The 20,332-nt window shown below is 41.9% G+C and overlaps 1 protein-coding gene across 3 annotated transcripts in view; it reads left to right on the top strand.

The window, feature by feature from the left end:
• The window catches only part of CCDC30 (coiled-coil domain containing 30), a 162,959-nt gene that overhangs the window by 140,601 nt on the left and 2,026 nt on the right, over nt 1–20,332 (top strand). For all 3 annotated transcript variants that reach the window (XM_061184382.1, XM_061184381.1, XM_061184383.1), the window contains 4 exons: nt 93–205; nt 9,362–9,503; nt 13,282–13,418; nt 14,480–14,594. In XM_061184382.1, coding sequence (XP_061040365.1) covers nt 93–205; nt 9,362–9,503; nt 13,282–13,418; nt 14,480–14,594 — 507 coding nt within the window. The remainder of the gene's footprint in view (nt 1–92; nt 206–9,361; nt 9,504–13,281; nt 13,419–14,479; nt 14,595–20,332) is intronic.

The following is a 20,332-nucleotide window of genomic DNA, read 5'->3' as shown; positions in this document are numbered from 1 at the left end:
CTTTTTCAGCAGAAAGGCTTTGCCGGTTTACATTTCATCAACATCAAACCTTTATTCAGCAGAGTATTCCCATTTTTTAAAATGTTTTTCAGCAGCTCAAGAGCAACCAGGAATTGTCAGAGAAGCTGTCTGGGTTGCAGCAGGAGAAGGAAGCTCTACGTGAAGAGTATGGGCAATTTTTGAAGCAGCTTGATGTCCATGTGAGGTAAACAAAAACAAGTTCCCTTTAGAAGACTGTGAGCTACTTCTTAGGGAGCCAGAGCAGGGGATGCTCGCAGAAGTGACCTTTCAAGAACACCAACACCGTTTTCCTTCGTTCCCAGAATTTCTATCTATAGGGCTTTTCCTAGGGAGATGTGGGGCCTCATTTCTTCCCAAGAGAGGGAGGGGGAAGGGAATTACTATTTATTGAGCTCTAGTGGTATCTAACATCTTGCTCTTCCCCAAATATACCCCCTCACTTGCCTTCAGCCTTCTTTTTCCCTCGCGTACTTTCCTCAGTCTGGACCACGCTCTCCCTATTTCAACTCTTCATTCTCAGCCTAGGAGTCACCTCCTCAAGAAGCCTTTCTTGACATCTCCGGCCTGGGTTGAGTGAGGTGTCACTCTTTGTGTTCCTGTAGCCCTTTGTACATGGCTCTCTGTAATTATTTAAGAACTTGCCATGTTGTTTTGAAATAACGTGACTCACACCTGTCTTCCTCACCAGACTGTAGGTTTTAAAGGACATGGGCCAAGGTCTTACTCATCCTTTTATCCACAGTCCCTGGTATATAACAGGTGCTCAATAAAAATTTATGTTCCCAAACTACCTGCTCTTTCTTCCATTCCCTGGTCATCATCCTACCAGATTCCTCCCGCTCTCCTCCTCTCTGAAATGTAGCTTAGTAGTTCAGACTATGGACTCTGGAGCCATATTGCTTGGATATACTTACTGGTTCTACTAGGAACTAGCTGTGACCTTGGGCAAGTTAAATAACCTCTCTGTGCCTGAGGTATCTCATCTTTAATATGGACAAAATAGCCATTCCTATCGCATAAAGTTGTTATGAGAATTAACTGAATGAATATATGTAAAGCGTTTACTTAGAACAGTGTCTAGCACACAGCTGTTATTATATCTACCTATTTTTAGTTTTTCTCCATGACGCACCTCTCTGCTCCGAGCTCTGTGCCCCTCTGCTCTATTCTTTCTATAGGTTGAAGTTTCTTATTCTCTTATGTTCTCACTCACCTACTATGTTGATGGTAGTCATGATAATGATTTAAAAACCATTTTCTGAAACTCCAGACCTTTGGTTACAAAGCAACACTGTTTTAATCAGTGTATTTCATTCCTTGACCAGTGGTCAGCGCCAAGCAAGAACTTTAGCAAAACAGCTCAGGTTAATTCTAGGCCTGCTGGAATCAACCCTCACAACATAGCCCAGATTTAGTTAAGAATTATCCACTGGTCCTGTGATTGATGTTTTCATTCAAAGTAAAAAAACCATTTTTGTACATATATTTTTCATTTTAAAAATTATTTTTATAGAGTAAATTCCTAGGTGTGGAATTACTAGTCCAAAAGCTGGAGCTATGGATCATAAAATGTATTATCAAACATTCAGAAGCATCCTACCAAAATTTTCTGCCGTCATTATATGAGTAACAATTTCACCACATCCGAATTTGCATTGGGTGCTACTTTTGGTGGGGGAGGGCTCTGATGAAACTTTCCGCAGTGTTCTTTCTTTTAATTGAGGTATAATTTACATATACACCGATTTTAAATGTACAATTTGATGAGTTTTGACAAATGTACTGTTTGATGAGTTTTGACAAATGTATACACCCACCTAACCACTAGCCCAATCAAGATACAGAACATTTCCATTATCCCTTGAATTTCTCTCCTACCTTTTTGCTGTCAGTCTGTATCTCTTGCTCCTCCACCTCCTCCCAGGCATCCACTCTTCTGATTTCTGCTTCTCCTAGAATTTCATCAAAATGGAATTATACTGCGTGTAATCTTTTGTGTCTGACTTTTTTTTTTAATAAATTTATTTATTTATTTATTTTTGGTTGCGTTGGGTCTTCGTTGCTGTGCGTGGGTTTTCTCTAGTTGCGGCGAGCGGGGGCTACTCTTCGTTGCGGTGCGTGGGCTTCTCATTGTGGTGGCTTCTCTTGTTGTGGAGCATGGGCTCTAGGCGCAGGGGCTTCAGTAGTTGTGGCACGTGGGCTCAGTAGTTGTGGCTCACGGGCTCTAGAGCGCAGGCTCAGTAGTTGTGGTGCGTGGGCTTAGTTGCTCTGCGTCATGTGGGATCTTCCCGGACCAGGGCTCGAACCTGTGTCCCCTGCATTGGCAAGCGGATTCTTAACCACTGTGCCACCAGGGAAGTCCTGTGTCTGACTTCCTTTGCTTAACTTATTCTATGATTTTTAATGCTCAGTTATAGACATTTCTTTGATGGCTAGTGAGGCTGAATAGTTTTCCATATTATTTGTCCATACCCTTTAGGACAGTGGATGCTAACCCTAGCTGCACATGCATGGGCCCCAACATAGATTAATTAAATCAGAATCTGTGAGGATAGGGCTTAGGGATCAATACTTTTTAAAAATCATCCCCATGTGATTCTGATGGGCACCTAGGGTTGAAAACTACAACTTTAGGAAAGAAAATGGAAGGGATTGTCAAAACTCTAGGTTCATTTTTGTTTTCATTCCCCTGATCCCACTCCTGACCTTTACAAACAATGCTTGTTGTTTTCCATGTTTTCCAAGCTAATCTTCCAGAGGAACAAATTCCTTGCCTTTTTGAAATAAAAATAAATGAAAGACCATCTGGTTTTATATAAACATAAGCAAAAGTTGTCCTTAAATTTTAGAACATGTGTATTGTGCTGTCTTATTGGACAAATTAACAAAGCCAAACATAAACTTAGAAAATCCGCCTGTTCTTCAGGCAAGTTGGCCAACAGAACTTCTGGCTAAACTAATAGGTGTGTCAAATAACCAGGCTGCTATGGAAGGGAAGGCTCTAAGCTCTCCCCAGCTGAACTGCATCCACATACTCTTCAAACCATGTAGCACTACTGAAAGAAGCCTGAATATCAAGCAATAGGAGCCAGTTAGGTCAAGTATAATACATTCACTTGATGGAACATAATACAGCTGTAAAAGATGGTGGCCATGAAGACTAGATAACAACATAGGAAAATGCTGTGATACAATAAATGAAAAGAGCATAAGAATTTTAATGTAGACAGTGTTTTAAAAAAAGATGCTTATAAAAAGACTGGAAGGAAATACAAGAATATTATAATACTGATCATATGGGAGTTGGGTTTTTTCCCAAAATTTTCTATAATTTATAATCTTTAAAAAATAAATTAATATTTTAATAGTCCAAATGGCAGGATAAGAGAGACAGCAGCTGTCTGGCATGGAAGCTGCAGACGTGGGTTTTAATATCCCAGGGCAGAAAGGGTAAAAGCAATTCCAGAAATACATGTTGTGTTTCAAATGATGTCAAAAATCAGAGGAACTGTGAACAGCTGGGAAACTCAGAGAACAACAGGTGTACTGTTAGATAGTGTTAAACCTCTGAAGCTATGGACCAGAAGATGCTGAAACCTGGTGATATCTTTTGCCAAGCTCTTCCTAGTATAAGGGAAAATGAGAACATTTATGAGATAGACATATCTCCCTGTAAAGAACATAAGTCACAATCTGCAAGAATAGGTACCTCATATTATGTAGTGGGTGCTGCAAGGGCCACAGAACTGAACAGGTCTAAGGCAGTTTTATGAACCCAGGTATCTAGAGCAACTATTAATTAGGATGTAGGTTGAGTTGCTGCAGCAGAGACACTGAATAAGAATGTCTTTTAAAAGGGAGGGTTTTCTCTCTTACCTAAAAGTGCAGGATGGATATGGTAGCTCCATGTTTCCGAAGTCTAGACTCCTTCCTTGTTGTTGCTCCAGCATCTTTAGCACTTAGCCACATAGTTCAGGTGGTTCACTACCATATCCACATTTCTTCCAACAAGAAGGGAGAAAGAGGGGACAGCAAGGGCATTCCATTCTCCTGGAAGGCACACTACTTCCACTCCGGCTGTTGGCCAGGACTTATTCCCATAGCCTCATCTAACTGCAAGGAAAGCCAGAAAATGCAGTTCCTATTTGAGCAACCAAGTGCCAAGCTAAATCCGGGGCTCTATAATGACAGAAGAAGGAGAAAGTGGATTGGGAACAATCCCCACAGTCAGTCACTGCCACACGCACTGACAAGCTGGTGACAAGGCCCGATATGCATGTCTCTGGCCTACCAGAATTCAAACTTCTCCGCTTGGCATCTGGCTAACAGCTAAATTAATCTTCTAAGGGAAAAATATACAAAATGATTCTTTTTTTTTTAATTTTAATTTTATTTTTTTGGCTGCATTGAGTCTTGGTTGCTGCGCGCAGGCTTTTTCTCTAGTTCCGGTGGGCGGGAGCTACTCTTCGTTGCGGTGCGCGGGCTTCTCATTGCGTTGGCTTCTCTTGTTGCAGAGCACAGGCTCTAGGCGCGCAGGCTTCAGTAGTTGTGGCTTGTGGGCTCTAGAGCGCAGGCTCAGTAGTTGTGGCACACGGGCTTAGTTGCTCCACATCATGTGGGATCTTCCTCGACCAGGGATCAAACCCGTGTCCCCTGCATTGGCAGGCGGACTGTCAACCACTGCGCCACCAGGGAAGTCCCTACAAAATGATTCTTTTATTTACAATCAGCAAGTAGGAGAGAGAGGGGCACTATTTTGGAAAATGGAAGAGTCTTGCAAAAACACATTTAGAGGTAAGATATAACTTACAAGAACATAAGACTCTCTTGGAGTAGCCATTCCATCACAGTTTGACTAGAATTAGTATCTAAATAAGTCTGCTTTGCTCTTCCCCTCCTATCTGGTTCCTAATTTTTATGTAAAACAAAATATCTCAAAGAGAAATTGACAATATCCGGTTTGCCTGGCTTTGCTGGTATTATAGCACTGGGGCATAGTGAGAGATCACAGCCTCTGGAGTCAGATTCTTCTCTGTAAAAGTAACTTCCCTGTGTGTCAGGAGTCCTCAAGACCACCCTCAGGTTTGGAGATTCATTAGGACTTACAGATCTTAGGAAAGCTTTTACATTCATGGTTATGGTTTATTACAGTGAAAGGATACAGATTAAAATCATCAAAGGAAAAAAGCGTGCAGCGAGAGTTCAGGAGAGACAAGATGCAAGCAAGCTTCCCACTGTCCTCAGTGGAGTAGTACGGGCAGTACTTAATTCTCCCAGCAACGTTGTGTGACAATATATATGAAGCATTCCCAGCCAGAGAAACTCACCTGAGCCTTGACATCCAGGGATTTAATCGGGGATTAGTCAGGAGGACAGAGAGAGCTCCTGTGATTGACCTTAACTACTTAGTCTCCAGTTCTCCAACCCCTGAAAAGTCAAACTGATCCAGCATGGCCCAGGCCCAAGGTGAACAAAAATGCATTCACCATAAATCATTTTGTTAGCATAAAATATCTGGTGTGGCCCAAAGCCACAGGTATACAGAGACATTATTATCAGGCAGGATATTCCAAGGGCTTAGAGGTTGTCTCCCAGGAGTCAGTCAAGGACTGGAAACCAAGACCCACTGAGTTTACTGCACAGCATCCATCTCCAGGGTCATAGAGTGAGGACATCACCTTCACAAGTTTGCTTTAAAAGGACGCGAGGTGTCTTGTGAAAAGCCTGGAGCACACGTTAGTTCCCTTCACTTAGTTAGGACTTCCTCCAGTTTGAGTGTCAGAGCCCCAGACAGTTGACATAGGCAAACTGCCCAGCATCATAGGCCTGAATGACTGTGCCCTCCCATGCCTACACTGACAGAGAGCAGATGCTTCATTCCTTAAACACTTTTCCTTTCAGTTAAAAAGGCATTATTCAAATTTCTAGGCAATCAGGGAAATCAGAGGCTAGAGAGAGCATTAGAATACTCTTTTGTTTGTTTAGTTTTTCTGTTTTTAAGACATCAGGATGTAATTGACCACAGATAACAAAAAACCTGACTAATATATTTAAACAAACTTTTTTTTTTTCTTATATAACAAGAAATCTAGAGGAAGGTGATTATGAAGATTGATTCAGCTGCTCAGTAGCGTGCTTAAGGACAGGCTCTTTCCCTCCTTCTCCTCTGCCATGCTTGGCGGGCTGATGGCTTTGTCCTTAGGCTTCACACCTCATGGTTACAAGGCAGCGGCTGTAGCTGCAGGTAACAGCCTCGGCAGGAGGGCAGCCAGAGCAGAGAGAGACCTTTGCTCAAGTTCTCAGCTTTTTCTGAAATGCGCAGCAGGACTTACCTGTCTCACACACCCAATCCCCACCTCAACCCACCCCGCACACACCTGGGGCCCACCCACCTTCCTTGAGATCAAGGGATCCTTATGGATACCTAAACGAACTTGAGTTCTGTTAGCAGAAATGAAGAAAGGCCATTCTGCCCTTACAGCCTGCCACAAGTAGTCTGATTACAATGAAACAGAAGTAGTGAGGAGGTCCCCCAAGGGTTTCTCCCAAACTTTAGCCTGCCTCAGAACCCCCTGGAGGACCCAGTAAAACACAGATCTTCCTCCAGACCCTCCTCCAGACCTTCTTATTATGTAATTCTGGGATAGAGCCTGAGACTTTGCATCTCTAACAAGTTGCCAGGTGGTGATGGTGTTGCTGGTCAGAACACAGTTTGAGAACCATTGCTATTGGCTTACAGCAAACCTAGTTTAGGAACATGAGCTAGAGCAATGGTTTTCAGTAGGGGATAGTTTGCCTTCCAGAGCAAGGGGACACTTGGCAATGTCTGGAGACTTTTCAGGTTGTCACACTGTAGAAGGTGCTACTAGCATCTTGTGGGTGGAGGCCAAGGATGCCGCTAAGCATTCTTCAAAGTACAGGTCAGCTCTCTACAAAAAAGAATTATCTGGCCCAAAAGGTCAGTAGTGCAGAAATCCTGGTTCAGAGTGATTTTGTGTTATTAGACCTCATAGGTTTGATCTCGGAGAGGCAGCAGTGAGCGGTGGCACGAAGCTAGATCTTACTTCCCTGCCCAGGAATTGAACCTGGGTAGCCTGTATGAAAACCAGGAATCCTAGCCACCAGACCCCCTGGCTCTTGCCCCCAGTGAAAAATGCATTTCTCACGGAGGCAAAAACTGTAAAAACGGGTACGAAGTTTATTATTAGAGACATACCACAACAACAAGTGGGAAAGCACACAGAGAAACAGTTTGTTTAGTTAAGATAGAAGCAAGGCAGAGATGCACACCTGGAGAGAAAGGGTGTGGGCGTCCTCCCTGATGAGGAGTGCAGTAAAGAAGCGGTTAAATCATTTACATAGGGCAGTTCTTCCAGGTCTTTGTATACCTTTGGCCAATTACCTGGTTTCTTTTTCCACACCTGACCTGCCCTAGCACCCTCCCCAACATGCGTGCGCAACTTTTTTCCAAGATGCATTCCAGCCCAGAGGCCTATGGCGCCGCCTTAGCATCACATATTATGGGGTGGTGCCCCCTCCTTTTTGACCCCCAAGGAGGCTTTCTGCGCATGTGTAGTGTCTCCCTTGCCCCAAGGATAGGAAATGTATGACCTCTTGATCTTTTCCTCAAACGGGGTTTAGCCCTTCTCTGTCCCTGCCATGACTGTTATCTTAAGGCATCCACAGGAGACAAAGCCTGACTCTTTACCCTGTTTCTGCTGTTACTTCCATTTCAGAGAGCAAACAGGAGGCTGGCTGTAAATGCCTAACCTGGAGCCCACATATCTCCTGTCTCAAGAAATGCAAACAGGAGGCTAGTTACTTGTAAGTGTCCGGCCGGAAGCCCACCTTTTTCTCGCCCCAAGAAATGTGAACAGGAGGCCAGTTGTAAATGACTACCCTGGAGCCCATCTAGGTTCAAAGTTAAAGTTCTTAATTTTTAATTTGAGGAAGCACTTTCTGAGTAACAATATTCTTATTTGGAAAGCACAATCATCTTCAGAGCAGTTTGCCTAGTGGTGGTATGCAGGCTTTAATCTATTTTCTTGTTTACTCAGATTAGCTGTTGTAGTAGCTTGAAATGGTAACTCAGATTTTTGTTGTCTTTTTTTTAATAGGTTTATTGAGATATAATTCACATACCATACAATTCACCCATGGAAAGTGTACAAATCAGAGGCTTTTAGTTGTACATCCATCGCCACAATCGATTTTAGAACATTTCATTACCCCAAAAAGAAACCCTTTAGCTATACCCCCCAGCCCCAGGCAATCACTAACCTACTTTCTTTCACTCTATATTTGTCTCTTCTGGACATTTCATCTGAATGGAATTGTAAAATATGTGGTCCTTTGTGACTGGCTTCATTCACTTAGCACAGTGCTTACAAAGTTCATTCATGTTGTAGCATGTATCAGTACTTAATTCCTTTCTGTAGCGGAATAATGTTCCATTGTACAGATACTCCATATTTTGTTTATCGATTCATCAGTTGATGGAAACTTGGGTTGTTTTAACCTTTTGGCTGTTGTGAATAGTGCTACTATGAACATTCATGTACAAGTTTTTGTGTGGACGTATGTTTTCATTTCTCTTGGGTATATACCTAGGAATGGAATTGCTAGGTCATATGGCTCTATGTTTAACCATTTGAAAAACTGCCAGGCTTTTCCCATTTGCCATTCCTACCAGCAGTGTATGAGTGTTCCAGTTTCTCCACATCCTTCTCAGCACTTGTTATTATCTTTCTTTTTTATTTTAGCCATTCTACTAGGTGTGAAGTGACATCTCATTGTAATTTTGATTTGCATTTTCTTTATAGCTAATGATGTTGAACATCTTTTCATGCGTTTATTAGTGGTAAGTCAAATTTATGTCAGAATCAGAGTAAGAGTCTTGAACAGAGCCATATAGAATTGGCATTTAAAAGTGTAGACTCAAGGCAAGGACTGAGAGCAAACCCAGTTATCTGGAAAATAGACAAGATAGAAGTAGTGGGTTATATCACTGTCCAAGGGTGTAGCCAAGAACTAGAAAATTTTAAATTAATGGCTGAATCAGTGGAGCAGGATTCCAAATTTTTAGATGTCAGGGATCAGAAGTCAAGGAGTTTCCTGAGTTGGGGATGACTGAATCTTGTGTTATTTAGGAGGTTGTACTTGGTCCATTCCCCCCACTTGGGGGCAAGGAGTCCTGCAGATGTGAGGCAGGACAAGTCTCCATCTGTGGTGCCAGGCCCTGACAAAGCAAGAAGAGGAAACCCAAGAAAGGTGCATACTGAGGAGGCAAAACAGTTTTCACTGTGTTCAGGTGCACCTATATTTAAATTTGCTTTTGTAGAAACTATAATGAGAAACATCACCACCACAAAGCCAAGCTTCGCAGAGTCAAGGATCGTTTAGTTCATGAAGTAGATCTCCGAGATGAGAGAATCAAACAACTTGAAAATGAGATTGGAGCCCTGCGGCAACAAATGGAAAAGGTGAGGGGAAAAGGTGGAGAGCTCGCTGGTGATGCTGGTGTTGGTCATCTGGAGGAAGCCCATTCGTTTTTTAATGTATTTGTGGCCTCTTCATAGCCCAGGTTTCCATTTCTTTTCTTTGCACCCTTTTTCAATTTGAGTAATTGTTTAAGCCCTGCCCCAAAGTGTGTAAGACTCATAGTGATGCTAGATCAAATTAGACACTGAAAATATTCTGCACTGCTGCTTAGGACTAGTGTCTTGCCTTCAAATGAAAATATCTTCTTAATCACCCTGCAGCAGAGACTTCCAGACCACCCTCCATAACTCATTCTTACTTTATGCAGCCTTCATTTTGCCTCACATTTCTGTCAGTTTTAAATGGCAGTGAAAACAGGTGACCCCTATTCTTTTATCAATCCTTGACTAGTGCCTTCAGGCTGTTTTCTAAATATCCCTGGTTTCTTTGTTTGTCTTGTCGCCCTGTGTGACTTTCTAGTGTGTGGGTAAGAAGGAAATGGGACAGATGAATGGGATCAAATGACAAATGGCCTTGAGAGCATTAAACTAAATCGATTCAAAATGGAGAGCAACTGATTTGGCCAGGAATGTTTCCCTTCTGGAGATCCCCAGCCCATTTCAGAATTTTGAAAACATTGTCCTCGGTTCTAAATTACTCATTTCTTCACCCAACAAATTTTCATCATACCACCACTATGTGCCAAGGATACCAAAACAGTTGATGTAAATTCAGTTGTTCCATGGGCTATTATAGGACTCCAGGGTAAGAATCCTTAGATTACACACACAAAACATTTGAGGATTATAACAGATGGGTCACCATTGTTGTGTTTTTAGTTTTAAAAAAATCCTCTTGATACTCTAAACTGTAGTAAAAAAGGAAAATATGTTAGATTTTGCAGTACCCTCCTATTTTGGCACTAATCCATCCAACTTTTAAAGACTCAGATCCACAACTAGGAAGACAATATAGAAAGTATAACAGAAGAAAGTAGCAACCCTGGTTCATGGGCCCCCCAGAAATATCATCAACCTACTCTGTATTACCCATTCTTCCTTGTGATGCCTGCCTTCCACTTCCAGGCGTACATGGCAAAACCAGCCTCCTGCTTTCAGCAGGCATGTTTCCTGACTGTACCGTGTTCCAGTGTACCCCCAAAATTCATGTCTACCCAGAACCTCAGAATGTGACCTAATTTGGATGTAAGGTGTTTTCAGGCATAAACAGTTAAAATGAGGTCATACTGGATTAGCGTGAACCCTAAATCCGATATGAATAGTATCGTTATAAGAAGAGGAAAAGACACACACAAAGACAGACACAGGGGAAGAAGGCCATGTGATGATAGAGGCAGAGATCGGAGTGATGAAGCCACAAGCCAAGAAACACCAAGGATTGCTAGCAGCTACCAGCTAGGAGAGAGACATGGAACAGATTCTCCCTCAGCGCCCCCAGAACTAACCCTGTCCACACCTTACTGGCCTCCAGAACTGTGAGAAAATAAATTCTTGTTGTTTTAAGCTGCCCAGTTTGTGGTAATTTGTTACAGCTGCCCTAGGAAACTAACACATCTGCCCAAAAAACCACAGGCCTCCATGAAATTAACTGGAGACTGCAAGTAAGCAGAGGCGAGGAAAGAGTGGTAGGAGTTGGCCTTGGACAGACTTGGATGTAAAGTCTAGCCCTGCCACTTGATAGTTCTGTGACCTTGCCCGAGTCCCTGCACATCATTTTCTTCCTCTGTAAAATGGGGAAATAATCCCTACCTCACAAGGTTTTTGTGAGGATTAAAATACAAAATGCCTAACGTGGGACCTGGCACATATAAATTTTCATAAATATTATTTTCTTCTTAGTGTAAAATCTCTTACAAGCATGTTAATCAGTAGATGTACCACAGTGGTACAAACCTGGAGCTCCTGATTTTACTTATTTTAGGGCCCGTGAACCAGAGCCCCGAGCATACAAAACTGGACTCACTTTCTAAGCACCGAATCTCCAGAAAATAATGCCACTTTGGGGGGCTTCATTCCTTCAGCCTTCTCTTTATACAGTGAGACAGCTTAGTCCTCTGACTGTGTGACCACCCAAACCAGATTTCCCCAGATATTTTATCCTATTATTAGAGCAGATGTCCTGATTTTTTGGTTCCAAAAAATTACAGTATTTCCAACGGACAGGGTGTCAGTAGCCTGCCCCACTCAATTTCCTTTCTAATCCAGTTATAACTGCAGAGAGCATTATTTGTGGGGTAGCTGCTTATATTCTCAATCCTTATCATAAATATATTTAAATAATAGAAGGCAAGACTATTGTTAGACATTGAAGGGTCCTGGATGAAGGACTTTAAGATCTGGAAGAGTTTGTTTCAAAACATACTGTAATCTCCTTCCTTACAATTCCTTAATAATAGATGGACAGCCTTTCTTTCTTTCTTTCTTTCTTTCTTTCTTTCTTTCATTTTGAATTATAATTGACATAACATTTTATTAGTTTCAGGTATATAACATAATGATTTGATATTTATATATATTGCTAAATGTTCACCACAATAAGTCTAGTTAACATCCATCACCACACAGTTACAAATTTTTTTCTTGTGATGAGAACTTTTAAGATCTACTGTCTTCACAACTTTCTCATATGCAATACAGTATTACTAACTATAGTCATCATGCTGTACATTATATCTTTATGACTTATTAATAACCGGAAGTTTGTACCTTTTGACTGCTTTCACCCATTTCGCCCACCCCTCTCCACCTCTGGCAACCACCAATCTGTTCTCTGTATCTATGAGTCTGGTTTTTTTTGTTGCTTGGGTTTTTTTAGATACCACATATATGGACAGTCTTTTCTGAATGATCTATATTAGTACCTTATTAAAAGAAAGAAAGTTGCCCCTCTTAACCCTGTGATTCACCCATCTACCAGAGGTGGTTTTTCTCCTCCCATCCCCACTCGCTCCCACACCTGGCAGGTGGAAACAAACACAAATAGGTGAAGGCACTTGCCTGTTACCATTGACAGGTTCTTGGTGAAGTGAGAAGGGCAGTTCTACACTTGTGAGCTTCTAAACGCCTCACCAACAGTGATATTTACTAATATCTGCTGACTCAATATAAGAATGTTAGTGTTTTTTCACAAAATATAATCCTTTATCATTTTAGCTATAACTTCGCTAGCTATTGCTTCCAGGGAAAACGTTGGTAGAAAATGAAACATGGTGTCAAGCTAGAAATCATTTCAGCATCATCACTGCAAGAATATTCTCGGTACCTGGTTTACATGCTGAACTTGCCAAGCCAACTGAGACCCTGACATTGGTTGTCAGGTGAGGTGGCTAGATTCCCATCTTCTTCCCTTTGCCTTAAAAAGACTATAACTACACAGCAGATGGAAATGTGTTACATGGAAATCTTTCTCAATATGGAGATTCAGAGAATTCACTTGTATTTGTTAGTGACTCGATACCTATGGAATTAGAATACAGATGAGAGCATTGGGACCTTATTGGGAGTTGAGTGTTCAGATATTTTTAAATGTTAACCCAAAAGAATGAGTAAATGTCCAAACAAAATACGTGACATAAAATAACCAAAATAAATAGAAGAACCATCTAGCTGACAATTCAGCAAACAGACAAAGACAGACTAGAAGACAGGAGAAAATAAGTTCACAAGGCAATTTGCTGTCAGAGTTTAGAAACAGGCTGATGCTCTTAAATGTGTGATTCTTTTTCCTGCTGGGGTAATTAGGGGGCTTTATTATCCCTAGGAGAAGGCATTCCAGGACCAGATCACCACCCAAAATGATATCCTGCTCCTAGAAAAGAGGAAACTTCTGGAGCAGCTCACAGAGCAAGAGGAATTGATCCACGGCAATAAATGGATAATATCTTCCGTCCAGAGCAGGTAGGTGCCTGCCCGAGTCACCTGTCAGCTCCACAAAGAGGAGGTTTCTCCCTCCACAAAGAGATCTTTCCAGAGGTAGTCCTTTGAGTTTGCAGCCTATCTGATAACTGTTTCTCTGCCATTCTGCTGTTTTTAGCAGTTCATACAAGTGGCAGAGTTGTGAAATTAAAGAGAAAAATATCATGGAGAAGGCGGGCTGGGCATTCAGATAGGTTCTTTCATGGCAACATTGCCTCCTGAGGACCCAGCTATACTCATTCGGGCCCATCCCTTTGTGTGTGTTAATACTCATGTTTATCATTTGGCACCTACGGAATCAAGGTGTAGACCAAGAGAGAAGCAGGCTGGCATCCCAGCTCAATGACTTTCTGGTTTTATCTTCTCACACAAGTTACTTTCCCCACTCTGAGCCTCAGTTTCCTCATCTGCAAAATAGGCTTCATAACAGTATCTCTTCTATGGGATTGTTGTGAGGATTAAAGGAGCTAATACATGAAAAGTTTTAAGTGCTTACTGTGTGGATAGGTTGCAATACCTAACGTACATGGTAAGTACTTGGTAAATGGTTGCTGCTGCTACTACTATTTTTACTTCTACTACTACTACTACTACTACTACTACTACTACTACTACTACTGAAACAAAAGCATGGGATGACTGAGATCAGAACCAGATGTAGGCTGTGTATGAACAGTGTTCATACACAATGTATGGCTGTGTATGAACCAGATGCAACCAGATGAACAGTGTTTGAAGGGATGCAGAGTCCCTCCCCTAAATGGGATCGTATCCTTCCTTAAGTTTCTCGAGGGCTGGAATTGTGCCTTTCGTATTCTTGCATATAGTGTGTCTCTGTTCTCAGTATGTATTTAATGACGGTGCACAAGCCAGAGGCTTATTCATTTTTCACTTGGTCTTGGAATATGGTGGGAATTATTCTGGCAAAGTTGGTTCTAAAATCTGGCAGTGGGCTAAGACTCAGAGCTAGTGGGAAATGGGAGAGAGTTTTTAGGAAGGATACAGAAATGTTTAGTTATGCCTCTGATTTATGCCATCCTTAGAGTACTTTTCCTGGATAAAGAAAATAAGCAGCTACAAGAAAACCGTCTCCGGCTCACCCAGCAGGTTGGTCTCTTAGAGCGGATCATAAGGAGCATCCAGATCCGCAGAGGGGAGGTAAGCCTTGCTGTTCTCACTTTCCTTCATCTTCTGCACGTAGCTGTAGCCTGCACTTGGCCTCACGGTTGACTGCAGCAAAGAGGCTCGCCGGCTGCACACCGGGGCAGCAGGCCTTCAGACTGCTCTGCACCAACTTTGCTCTTCACTGGGTCAGCCTTTGTTCAGCGTGCTCCTCCTGTGTGATCCCAAAGCAATTCGTGTATACCTCCTAGCTTCTTCCTTAACACACTGTATTGTCATCACCTTTTCACTTCTCTATCTCATCATCTCAGCAGCGACATCCTGGAGGGCAAGGGTTGCATCTCATATACCATTGTATCTATGGACAGGTACTCCATAAATATTTGAGAATGAACGGATGTTAAATGTCCTCACACAGATGCCTCCTTCTCAGCTATCCTATTTAACATGTATTATTCTTGCCCCAGCTGAGAGATGAGCCCATCTGAGGCTCAGAAAGGTAAAGTGAAGCGAGTCTGCTCTGGCAAGGAGTCAAGCCTAAGGAGAACATCTGAGTCAGAGAAAAGCAATTATGTTACAAAAAACCGTGCTGGCAAGTAGCCAAGTCCAGAGAGCTGCAGCAAATAAGTCTCTCTGTTCAGGTGAGGTCCAGAGTCTGGCTGGTGAGCAGTCAGCCAGAGGGACTTCAGTAAGCAGAGCTGCATTCTGACTCCAGGATGGAGGCTGCTTGCTTTCTTCCCTGGCTTCTATCACCTGCTGGGCATTTCTTCCTAGGATATTTCACAGTAGATCCTGCTCATTGTGTACTATTGCTATGAGCATTAAGGCCTGCATCATGTTTGGTCTCAGAAAGGTGATAGTTTCCAAGTTTTTGAGTTGTTTTGCAGATTTTCTCAAAAGTAGAACTGCCACAAAAACAGAAATATAGATCAATGGAACAGGATAGAAAGCCCAGAGATAAACCCACACACACATGGTCACCTTATTTTTGATAAAGGAGGCAAGAATATACAATGGAGAAAAGACAGCCTCTTCAATAAGTGGTGCTGCAAAAACTGGACAGCTACATGTAAAAGAATGAAATTAGAACACTCCCTAACACCATACACAAAAATAAACTCAACATGGATTAAAGACCTAAATGTAAGGCCAGACACTATAAAACTCTTAGAGGAAAACATAGGCAGAACACTGTATGACATAAATCACAGCAAGATCCTTTTTGACCCACCTCCTAGAGAAATGGAAATAAAAACAAAAATAAACAAATGGGACCTAATGAAACTTAAAAGCTTTTGCACAGCAAAGGAAACCATAAACAAGACGAAAAGACAGCCCTCAGAATGGGAGAAAATAGTTGCAAATGAAGCAACTGACAAAGGATTAATCTCCAAAATATACAAGCAGCTCATGCAGCTCAGTATCAAAAAAACAAACAACCCAATCCAAAAATGGGCAGAAGACCTAAATAGACATTTCTCCAAAGAAGATACATAGATTGCCAACAAACACATGAAAGAATGCTCAACATCACTAATCATTAGAGAAATGAAAATCAAAACTACAATGAGGTATCACCTCACACCAGTCAGAATGGCCATCATCAAGAAATCTAGAAACAATAAATGCTGGAGAGGGTGTGGAGAAAAGGGAACCCTCTTGCACTGTTGGTGGGAATGTAAATTGATACAGCCACTATGGAGAACAGTATGGAGGTTCCTTAAAAAACTAAAAATAGAACTACCATACGACCCAGCAATCCCACTACTGCGCATGTACCCTGAGAAAACCATAACTCAGAAAGAGTCATGTACCAAAATATTCATTGCAGCTCTGTTTACAATAGCCAGGACATGGAAGCAACCTAGGTGTCCATCGACAGATGAATGGATAAAGAAGATGTGACACATATATCCAATGGAATATTACTCAGCCATAAAAAGAAACGAAATTGAGTTATAGTGAGATGGATGGACCTAGAGTCTGTAATACAGAGTGAAATAAGTCAGAAAGAGAAAAACAAATACCGTATGCTAACACATATGTATGGAATCTAAAAAAAAATGGTTCTGAAGAACCTAGGGGCAGGACAGGAATAAAGACGCAGATGTAGAGAATGGACTTGAGGACATGGGGAGGGGGAAGGGTAAGTGGGACGAAGTGAGAGAGTGGCATGGACATATATACACTACCAAATGTAAAATAGATAGCTAGTGGGAAGCAGCCGCATAGCACAGGGAGATCAGCTCGGTGTTTTGTGACCACCTAGAGGGGTGGGATAGGGAGAGTGGGAGGGGGACGCAAGAGGGAGGAGATATGGGGATATATGTGTATGTATAGCTGAGTCACTTTGTTATACAGCAGAAACTAACCATTGTAAAGCAATTATACTCCAATAAAAATGTTAAAAAGAAAAAAAAGTAGAACTGCCAGATGATGTGACCTAATTTCCAACAGTTTATGTCTTTGCTTGAGCTACAACTGTTCTTAATTGTCTAGTCATTCACTCTTTTACTTAATCATTCATTCAACAAACATTTATTTATTTATTAAAGGGAACTTTATTATTTTTATTCATTTATTTTTGGCTGTGTTGGGTCTTCGTTGCTGTGCGGGCTTTTCTCTAGTTGCAGCGAGCGGGGGCTGCTCTTCATTGTGGTGCGCGGGCTTCTCATTGCGGTGCCTTCTCCTGTTGCGGAGCACGGGCTCTAGGCACGCAGGCTTCAGTAGTTGTGGCACACGGGCTCAGTAGTTGTAGTTCACGGGCTCTAGAGCATAGGCTCAGTAGTTGTGGCGCACGGGCTTTGTTGTTATGCGGCATGTGGGATCTTCCCGGACCACGGCTCGAACCCGTGTCCCCTGCATTGGCAGGTGGATTCTTAACCACTGCGCCACTGGGGAAGCCCTCAACAAACATTTATTAATTCCAAGAACTGTGATAGGTCCTAGGAATATGGAAGATAGTTCCTGTTTTCAGAGACCTTCAGTCTAGTAGAAAAGGACAGACACATACGTGAATAAATACTATAGTATTGTCGGTGCTGAGTTACAGGCCTTAAAGGAGTATTTTTTAGGACCAGTGGTTTTGAGATCCACAATATTGTCATCAAATCATGATAAGAAATGTCACATGGGTCAGAACTAGAGTACATCAAGCTCAATATCCCACATGTGACAAAGGTACCAAGTTGTAACATCTTGACACCTATTGGAATAAACTCCAAAACTGTTTATAAACTTAGAATCTTAAGGATCCTCCAATCCAATCCTCTCATTTTACACAGGAGGGAGATAAAACCCAGAGAAGTTGAATGATACGTCAAAGACCACGTAGCTACTGCTTACATTTCCAAGATCTGTTGATTCTCAGTGATTACCACATATGCAAATAGATCAGTATATAGATCCCTGAGATCAGACATATCCTAGGTTGCTTCCTTTCTTGGGGCTACAGTGGTGACAGCTTGACATTCGTTGGGTGCTTACTATGTGCCTGGGACTGTTCTAAGCATTTTATGTATATTATCTCCTGTAATCCACAAAATAATCTTATGTGAAAAGCCTGTCATTCCCACTTTCACAGTTGAAGAAACTGAGACCTGGAGAGGTGAAGTGACATCATTGCCCAAGGTCACATAGCTGATAAATAGAAAAACAAGGACTGAAAACAGCACTCTCTGGTCCCTGCTTTTAGCCACTGTCTCATAATACTCCAAGTCAACTGTTTCCCTTGCAGGGGCATTGGAGTAACCAGGGACATAGCCTTTGTAATAGACCATGTTGCTGCCTGTATTGTAATTCCATCTTTCTTCTCAGTTGGCTTATAAACTCCAAGAGAGCAGGAACTCTGCCCATCTTGTTACCCATTGTATCCCAAATACTTAGCACCTGGGTCACGGCAATAACTTCTTAACTCATCTCCTTTCAGTCTTTCCTCCTCTTCTAATCTGCCCTGCCCACGCCACTAGACCCATCATTGTGAAACACTGCTTGATTTCATAGTACTTCACGTCAAACAGTTTCAGAGACTGCCTTTGTCTATAAGACAAAGTTTATTCATTCAACACATATTTATGGACCATATACAGTGTGCCAGGCCTCATGCTGTTCCCCATATGGTTTAAATATGATGGTGAACAAGAGATACTGTCTGTCTTCCCAGAACTCAGGCCCAGTGAGAGTGACAATCATGTAACTGGCAACTGCCATGCGCTAAGTTCTACAAGAGCAGTAGGCCCAGAATGCTGAGGAAGCAGGGGGAGTGGTGTCTCAACCTGTCTTGGGTGGCTAGGGAAGGCTTCCGGAGTTACTGATGTCTAAACCAGAACTGAAGCCACATAAGAACTTTCCATATTCCAAATACCTTTCTGACAAACCTGATCAAAAGAAACTAGCCTATTCACCGTTTCCCCAAAAGCTCTGCCGTTTCCTCCTCTGAATCATGTATTTCCCTTGCTTGGAAAGACACATCTCATCTCCCCTGTCCCGTCTTCCCAGGCTTTGTCTTTTGAAGTCCTATGGTTCTTATAGTCTATAGCCGGAGGGGTCTTTAGAAAATACATGTAGTCTGAGCCGATGACTCAACACTGTGCGAGGATTTCCCGCAGTCTTCAGAATAAAGCCCGCATTTTCTGACATGGTCTTTATATGCTCTGTGAGTAGGCCTCTGGTCTGTTTTGGTCTACATTTTTCTGAGAAAGAATATTTGGTTTTTAAAGTAATGGAGCTCAAAACAGTTACTTTTTTTTTTATGATTTAAAGGGACAGAAAATGTTTACCAGAGTATTAAGAACTCATCAAATAGAATGGAATGATTATATCAGCTAATATGAGGTAATTCATGTAGAAAAGTGGATACAAAAAGCAGGCTAACAGTGAAAAGCACTAATATAAAAAGTATGGCATTTAGTTATTATTTTTATTTTTATTTTTATTTTTTTTAATTTATTTATTTATTTATTTTTGGCTGTGTTGGGTCTTCGTTTCTGTGCGAGGGCTTTCTCTAGTTGTGGCAAGCGGGGGCCACTCTTCATCGCGGTGCGGGCGCTGCGCCTCTCACTATCGCGGCCTCTCTTGTTGCGGAGCACAGGCTCCAGGCGCGCAGGCTCAGTAGTTGTGGCTCACGGGCCCAGTTGCTCCGCGGCATGTGGGATCTTCCCAGACCAGGGCTCGAACCCGTGTCCCCTGCATTGGCAGGCAGATTCTCAACCACTGCGCCACCAGGGAAGCCCTAGTTATTATTTTTAAAATAATTTTATTTATTGAGGTAACATTGGTTTATAACATTACATCAGTTTCATGTGTGTAACATTATACCTTGCCTTCTGTATACACTACAGCATGCTCACCACCAAAAGTTTAGTTTCCATCCATCCATCCATCCCCCTTTTGCCCATTTCACCCTCCCCCACCTTCCTCTCTGGCAACCACTACTCTATTCTCTGTATCTATGTGTTTATTTTTGTTTGGTTTGGTTTGTTCTTTTTATTATTATTATTCCACATGCGAGTTAAATCGTATGGTATTTGTCTTTTTCTGTCTGACTTATTTCACTTAGCATAATACCTTCAAGGTCCACACATGTCACAAATGGCAAGATATCATTTTTATATATGTATAATCTACTTAATCCATTCATCCTTTGATGGGCACTTAGGTTGTTTCCATATCTTGGCTATTATAAATAATGCCATAGGGGTGCATATAGCTTTTCAAATTACTGTTTTTGTATTCTTCAGGTAAATACCCAGAAGTGGGACTGGATCATGTGGTAG

This window comes from Eubalaena glacialis, chromosome 3 (genome assembly GCF_028564815.1).
Source record: "Eubalaena glacialis isolate mEubGla1 chromosome 3, mEubGla1.1.hap2.+ XY, whole genome shotgun sequence".
Lineage (NCBI taxonomy): Eukaryota > Metazoa > Chordata > Mammalia > Artiodactyla > Balaenidae > Eubalaena > Eubalaena glacialis.
The sequence above is the reverse complement of the archived record's forward strand: the minus strand, read 5'-3'. Positions and strand labels throughout refer to the sequence as shown.